The following is an 8,261-nucleotide window of genomic DNA, read 5'->3' on the forward strand; positions in this document are numbered from 1 at the left end:
ATAGGGGACATGATTTTTGAATGACTACCCCTTCCTCTTCCCCCCCATACAGTGCCTTCAGAAAGTATTCACACCCCTTGACGTTTTCCACATTTTGTTGTGTTACAGCCTGAATTTAAAATGGATTGAGATGTTGTGTCATTGTCCTACACACAATACCCCATAATGTAAAAGTGGAATTGGGTTTTTCAAAATTTTTACAAATTAATTAAAAATGAAAGGCTGAAATGTCTTAAGTCAAGAAGTAAATCAACCCTTTTGTTATGGCAAGCCTAAATAAGTTCAGGAGCAAAAATGTGCTTAACAAGTCACATAATAAGTTGCATTGACTTTGTGTGCAATAATACTGTTTAACATTATTTTTTAAATGACTACCTCGTCTCTGTACCCCACAGATACAATTATCTGTAAGGTCCAACAGTCGAGCAGTGAATTTTCAAAACACAGATTCAACCACAAAGACCAGGGAGGTTTTCCAATGCCTCGCAAATAAGGGCACCTATTGGTAGATGGAGAAAGATAAAAAAAAAAAGCAGACATTGTGTCACGAATTCAGCCGAGGCTGCCCCTCCTCCTTGCTCGGGCAGGCTTCGGCGTTCGTCGTCACCGGAGTACTAGCCGCTACCGATCCATGTTTCTATGTTCTACTTGTTTTGTCTGTATTGGTCACACCCGTTTCCCATTACGTAATTATGTCTTCCCTATTTAACCCTCTGGCTCCCACTGTGTGTTGTGCATGTTTTGGTTGTCGTATTGTGAGCGGGTTTTGTTCCCTCCCTGCGTGGAGGTTATGTTATTTACGTTACCTACAAGTAAAGTACGTTTTTTGGATTAGCACTTCGTCCTACCGCATCACACCGACGCCTTGACACATTGAATATCCCTTTGAGCACGGTGAAGTTATTAAATTAATTACACCCAGTCACTACAAAGATACAGGCGTCCGTCCTAACTCAGTTGCTGGAGAGGAAGGAAACCGTTCAGGGGATTTCACCATGAGGCCAACGGTGACTTTAAAACAGTTACAGAGTTTAATGGCTGTGATGGGATAAATCTGAGGATGGATCAACAACATTGTAGATACTCCACAATATTAACCTAAATGACATAGCGAAAAGAAGGAAGCCTGTACAGAATAAAAATATTCCAAAACATGCATCTTGTTTGCAATAAGGCACTAAAGTAAAACTGCAAAAAATGTGCCTAAGAAATATACTTTATGTCCTGAATACAAAGCGTTATGTTTGGGGCAAATCCAACACAACACATCACTGAGTACCTCTTCATATTTTCAAGAATGGTGGTGGCTGTATCATGTTAAGGGTATGCTTGTCGTCGGCAAGGCCTAGGGAGTTTTTCAGGATGAAAAGAAACGGAAAAGAGCAAAGCACAGGCAGAATCCTAGAGGAAAACCTGGTCCAGTCTGCTTTCCAACAGACACTGGGAGACAAATTCACCTTTCAGCAGGACAATAACCTAAAACACAAGGCCAAATATACAATGGAATTGCTTACCAAGACAACATTGAATGTCCTGAGTGGCCTAGTTACAGTTTTGACTTAAAATCGGCTTGAAAATCTATGGCAAGACTTGAAAATGGCTGTCTAGCAATATTCAACAACCAAGTTGATAGAGCTTGAAGAACTTTGAAAAGAATAATGTGCAAATATTGTACAATCCAGGTGTGCAAAGCTCTTAGACTTAACCAAGAAGACTCACAACTGTAATCGATGCCAAAGGTTTCTAACATGTATTGACTCAGGAAGCTGAATACTTATGCAACGACTATATTTTTGTTATTTAAATTTCTATTAATCAATCATTTTTTTTTACATAACAATGTTCTTCCACTTTGACAGAGTATTGTGTGTAGCTTGTTGACAAAAATATGACAATTAAATCAATTTGAAATCCCACTCTGTGACACAATAAAATGTGAAGAAATCCAAGGGGTTTGAATACTTTTGCATGGCACTGTATGTAGGGAATAGGGTGCCATTTGGAACTCACTGCCTCAGTGTGCCAAACAACAAGGCCTCTCTGTTTCCAGTCGTCTTCCTGCTGCTGATTACCGTCAGGCCCAGTAGCCTACTGGGCCTCGTCCAAGTACTAAACACAATTATTTCATAAACACTAGGCCTGTCGGACTGTGTTAGAATATAACTTTGAGCTTGTCTTTTACATAATAGTAGTAGGCTATAGTTAGGAGTTCCCACATATGCTGAGCACTTGTTGGCTGCTTTTTTCTTCACGCTGCGTTCCAACTCATCTCAATTGGGTTGAGGTCGGGTGATTGTGGAGGACAGGTCATCTGATGCAGCACTCAATCACTCTCCTTCTTGGTCAAATAGCACTTACACAGCCTGGAGGTGTTTTGGGTCATTGTCCTGTTGAAAATCAATTGATAGTCCCACTAAGCGCAAACCAGATGGGATGGCATATCGCTGCAGTATGCGGTGGTAGCCATTCTGGTTAAGTGTGCCTTGAATTCTAAATAAATCACTGACAGTGTCACCAGCAAAGCACCCCCACACCATCACACCTCCTCCTCCATGCTTCACACATGCGGACATCATCCGTTCACCTAATCTTCGTCTCACAAAGACACAGCGGTTGGAACCAAAAATCTCAAATTTGGACTCATCAGACCAAAGGACAGATTTCCACCGGTCTAATGTCCATTGCTTGTGTTTCTTGGCCCAAGCAAGTCTCCTCTTCTTATTGGTGTCATTTAGTAGTGGTTTCTTTGCAACAATTCGACCATGAAGGCCTGATTCACGCATTCTCCTCTGAACAGTTGATGTTGAGATGTGTCTGTTACTTGAACTCTGTGAAGCATTTATTTGGGCTGCAATCTGAGGTGCAGTGAATTGACGATTTCTGAGGCTGATAACTCTAATGAACTTATCCTATGCAGCAGAGGTAACGCTGGGTCTTCCTTTCCTGTGGCGGTCCTCATGAGAGCCAGTTTCACCATAGCGCATGATGGTTTTTGCGACTGCACTTGAAGAAACTTTCAAAGTTCTTAATTTTCCGGATCAACTGACTTTCATGTCTTAAAGTAATGATGGACTGTTGTTTCTCTTTGCTTATTTGAGCTGTTCTTGCCATAATATGGACTTGGTCTTTTACCAAATAGGGCTATCTTCTTACCCTACCTTGTCACAGCACAACTGATTGGCTCAAACGCATTAAGAAGGAAAGAAATTCCACAAATTAACTTTTAAGAAGGCACACCTGTTAATTGAAATGCATTCCAGGTGACTACCTCATGAAGCTGGTTGAGAGAATGCCAAGAGTGTGCAAAGCTGTCATCAAGGCAAAGGGTGGCTATTTGAAGAATCTCAAATATAAAATATATTTTGATTTGTTTAACACTTTTTTGTTTACTACATGATTCCATATGTGTTATTTCATAGTTTTGATGTCTTCACTATTATTTCTACAATGTAGAAAATAGTAAAAAATTAAGAAAAACACTTACATTAGTATGTGTCCAAACTTTTGACTGGTACTGTATGTCAAAAGTAGCAAACTACATAGGGAATAGGGTGCCATTTGGTAAGTATATGTCAAAAATAGCGAACTACATAGGGAATAGGGTGCCATTTGGTAAGTAAATGTCAAAAATAGCGAACTACATAGGGACTAGGGGGCCATTTGGTAAGTAAATGTCAAAAATAGCGAACTACATAGGGAATAGGGTGCCATTTGGTAAGTACACCGTGTCTGTCTGCAGCCTCTGGTGCTGAGCGTACCTCATCGTTGACGGTGACATAGAGGGCTTCGTTGGCAGCGCTGCCGAACACACAGGCCTGTCTTATCAGACGCAGTTCCTCTGGAGGCAGGAGAGCAAACACTGGCCACTTCCCCACGTCCAGCATACTACTACTCAACTAGGGTAAACAGACAGAGACATTACACACACACACACACACACACACGCTACCATCCATCATCATCATAGAATACTTTAGCAACATCAGTTGTTGAATCACTGACGAAATGAAAACGGTTGGTTCACACAAACAACATTTTCCCTTAGCAAAAAAATAATAATAATTCGAAGGAAGTAAATCTGTCAACACAGGAATGCCAGGGGGAATTTCGAGACAGACAGTCTAGTGGATTTATCAGTAATCATAACAGTGTCAGTTTAGAGTGAGTAAGGAGAGTTTAAGTGTCAGAATGTAAGTTTGCATCCCAAATGGCACCCTAGTCTGCACCCTAGTCTGAAAGAAGTCGCTGTAAAAAAAAAGACGCAAGTCTGTACAAGCCAGAATGTGGAATAGAATGATATTTAAACGTACTTTCCCGGTTGTCCGTGCTGTTGGTTCTTTTGGCAGTAGGAGGTAGGGAGATAGGGTAACCACGGGAAAGTGTGCCGGTAGGTTATGTGCCAGTAGGTTCTGTTGCTTGTATTTTTCATCTGCTGACGGATTTCACGATGCACAACATGTAAACAATAGCTGAATGTAACCGAACGTTGTCGACCAAAGCGTGTTCCCTCGCAATCAGCTGGAAGTGCTTGTGAAATTTGCCAGCTGATTACGTGGGACAACTTTTGTCTGTGTTTCGGTTAAATTCGGGACAATAACATATTGTGCAAATCGCGTGCGAATTCCGTCAGCATTGAAAATACAAAACAGAAATACCCTTACGGGAAAAGATTGCAGTCAGAGAGCAGTGTAACTGCAGTTCCATTGCAGTAATTCTGCAATTACTGCATCCAAAATACCACAGTCAACTGCAGTTTCAAAACGGCACTTTTTTTGTAAGGGTACAAACCGACATTTTTATTTATTTAACCTTTATTTTATCAGGGAGTCATACTGAATCCAAGGAGTATGAAAAATGTATGCACTCACTAACTGTAAGTCGCTCTGGATAAGAGCGTCTGCTAAATGACTAACATGTAAATGTAAATGTCTCTTTTACAGATGAGCCCTGAAATACAGACCAGCACACTGAAAGGCGGTTTAAGAACACTACTGTGTGGATAATTTGTCTCAGATTACCTCCTACATAAAGTCTAAAATCAGCAGACAACAGGTAAAAGTACATTCAAATGAAGTTTATTCAACAGTCTGACTTGTGATTGGACTGTTCTCAAAAGGGGAGCCTACATGTTAGAGCCAAGAGAGGAGTCTTCTACTCTCGGATCCGTAGAGGCTATCTATTCCCTGTGTAACGGAGCTCCAGTCTTCTACTCTCGGATCCGTAGAGGCTATCTATTCCCTGTGTAACGGAGCTCCAGTCTTCTACTCTCGGATCCGTAGAGGCTATCTATTCCCTGTGTAACGGAGCTCCAGTCTTCTACTCTCGGATCCGTAGAGGCTATCTATTCCCTGTGTAACGGAGCTCCAGTCTTCTACTCTCGGATCCGTAGAGGCTATCTATTCCCTGTGTAACGGAGCTCCAGTCTTCTACTCTCGGATCCGTAGAGGCTATCTATTCCCTGTGTAACGGAGCTCCAGTCTTCTACTCTCGGATCCGTAGAGGCTATCTATTCCCTGTGTAACGGAGCTCCAGTCTACCCACTCTAGTCGCCGCTCAACCCCATCGGAAATCGTTGAGTTTTATCCCGAACACTATTTCCCAAACGTTAGCTACTGTGGCTAAGGACAGTTACAGTATGAAGATATGCAGAAACTGAAATCCCCGATCACACTTGTAGGCGATGTCATGGCGACGTTGGCTTAGCTAAACTCAGCCGCAGAAACACGTCATTTAGAAACTGTGGTGGGTTAAATTAACGCCAACAACAACACACTAAAAAAACTGCTTAGTTATTGACTGTCATTGTAGAGGTTCCTGCTATGACTAGCTGACTGTCACCAACGTCAACAAGACTCAGACAAGGATGCCGAAGGTATTGTTTTCTAAAATAAGCTAAAGTAGCGTACGCTAGCTAGCTAGCATAGCTTACCACCGGCGTTGTTGTGCTATTCGTCAACGATGTCGTTGTGTCAGACAGCGATATCGGCGACTCCTTAACATTTTCATATGGCAAATCGAGTAAAAGCGATCAGATTTCCGGAAGACAGGTGCTAGCTAACCAACCGTGCCGATCCCCTTCTCTGGCCGAGGAAGCTTCTTTGCTATTCAGCAGTGATGTGCAGTTCGCGAACGACTCTTTTTACTGACTCGAGAGTCATGATTCATTTTTCTGAGTGAGTCGTTCGTTTGACCTGCTGTCTGGCCCCAATTCATCCCACAGCAGGGTTAAATACACGCTCCGGAGATGTGCTCCGACCAACAGCTGGCTGTCATATCTGCGTGCAGGAAAATAGATCATGCTGCAGACAGCATAGAGAAGAATAATACATGTTTAGAACTGACAAATGATCGCATGGTGCAAGAATGGATGCAATTAATTGAATGTTAGGATGGACACAGCTTTGTAGAACCAAAACATACACTAAACATACCTCCCTTTGCTCAACGAACTCGAGAACGAATCGTTTGGGGTGCTGCAGTTGGAACGATATTGTGCTTTATCACCCTAATAGCAGTCAAGCAATGCATTCCGCCAAGAGTCGTTCACAAACTAGTCCGGTTGCGGCCACAACTAGACCTTGTTTCAAATGTATCAATAAATACTATTTATTTGTATGCCTAGCGATAAATACATGTACATTGTTTAAAGCACACTTTTACAAGTCTCAGTCACAAATAACAGCTACAATAAACCCCTTGTGGTGAACGAGAGGCTTGTAAAATCATGACGAGTTTGATAATATAAATAATATGCCATTTAGCAGACGCTTTTATCCAAAGCGACTTACAGTCATGTGTGCATACATTTTTACGTATGGGTGGTCCCGGGGATCGAACCCACTACCCTGGCGTTACAAGCGCCATGCTCTACCAATTGAGCTACAGAGTTGGCAGCAGGCAGGTGTGAGTTCATCATTCACCGGTAGGGGGTCCTGCGTGCTCTGGGCATTACTGACTCAAATGAACGAAATGAGTCGAAAGATTCGTTCTTTTAACTGAACGAGTCGAAAAGATCAGAGTCAGTAAAAAGAGGGGAACATCCCATCACTACTATTCAGACAGTACAAGTTGACTGCCGAGTTCATTTCTTGATCGGTGGGCGTTCTCTTTTTACTGACTCGTGAACGTAGCACTAGCAACATTCAAGCACATCCGTTCTGCGCATTCGTCAGCAAACGGTGATTGATGGGCAACACTGCTACAGGTTTTATTCGTCAGCAAACGGTGATTGATGGGCAACACTGCTACAGGTTTTATTCGTCAGCAAACGGTGATTGATGGGCAACACTGCTACAGGTTTTATTTGAAATCATTCCTTTCCAGTAGCCTAAAATAAGTGATTTATATATACACTAGATGACATAAGGGGGCTGTTTTGGAAGCTATAGAAATGAATTTATTCATGTCTACATTCGTTTTTGCCACGTTTATTCTATTACAGACACCTTAATGCATACTTTTAAATTATGTGAGCTAAACATAAAAATAAAAAAAGTTATATCAACACATTTGCCTTATTTAAAAAAAAAAAAAAAAAAAAAAAAAAAACTTTATTTAACCAGGTAAGCCAGTTGAGAACAAGTTCTCATTTACAACTGCGACCTGGCAGTTGTAAATGTATCATTTTTTTTAGATTCATAATTCATAGATTCAACAAAACAATACTTAAATAAATGTAATTTTGTCCTTGAAACATTTAATTGAAATACTGTAGAATTCCATTCATTCCTAGGGAGGACTGCTGCTACTGGGGAGTGTCAATATGGCCGACCGTTGGCTTCAAAGCCTCTCAATGGCCAATACATCAGCAATCCAGGGTTTATATACAGTATTGCCTAAAATACAGTCATGGTCAAATGTTTTGAGAATGACACAAGTATTGGTCTTCACAAAGTTTGCTGCTTCAGTGTTTTTAGATATTTTTGTCAGATGTTACTATGGTATACTGAAGTATAATTACAAGCATTCCATAAGTGTCAAAGGCTTTTATTGACAATTACATTAAGTTTATGCAAAGAGTCAATATTTGCAGTGTTGACCCTTCTTTTTCAAGACCTCTGCAATCCGCCCTGGCATGCTGTCAATTAACTTCTGGGCCACATCCTGACTGATGGCAGCCCATTCTTGCATAATCAATGCTTGGGAGTTTGTCGGAATTTGTGGGTTTTTGTTTGTCCACCCGCCTCTTGAGGATTGACCACAAGTTCTCAATGGGATTAAGGTCTGGGGAGTTTCCTGGCCATGGACCCAAAATGTCGATG

The 8,261-nt window shown here is 41.5% G+C and overlaps 1 protein-coding gene across 3 annotated transcripts in view; it reads right to left on the minus strand.

Annotated features, from left to right (window-relative positions):
• rcbtb2 (regulator of chromosome condensation (RCC1) and BTB (POZ) domain containing protein 2) overlaps positions 1-6,098 on the minus strand; it is a 42,307-nt gene extending 36,209 nt beyond the window's left edge. For 2 of the 3 annotated variants that reach the window (XM_084143100.1, XM_084143102.1), the window contains exons 1-2: positions 5,930-6,098; positions 3,759-3,896 (exon numbers count right to left, since the gene is read on the minus strand). In XM_084143100.1, the coding sequence (XP_083999226.1) occupies positions 3,759-3,884 (126 nt within the window). In that variant the 5' untranslated portion in view covers positions 3,885-3,896; positions 5,930-6,098. Of the gene's footprint in view, positions 1-3,758; positions 3,897-4,310; positions 4,384-5,929 lie in introns of those variants that run through there. The other variant, XM_084143101.1, reaches the window with a different exon arrangement.
• Positions 6,099-8,261: the final 2,163 nt, after the last annotated feature.

This window comes from Coregonus lavaretus (genome assembly GCF_964263955.1).
Source record: "Coregonus lavaretus genome assembly, chromosome: 26".
Taxonomy (NCBI): Eukaryota; Metazoa; Chordata; class Actinopteri; order Salmoniformes; family Salmonidae; genus Coregonus; species Coregonus lavaretus.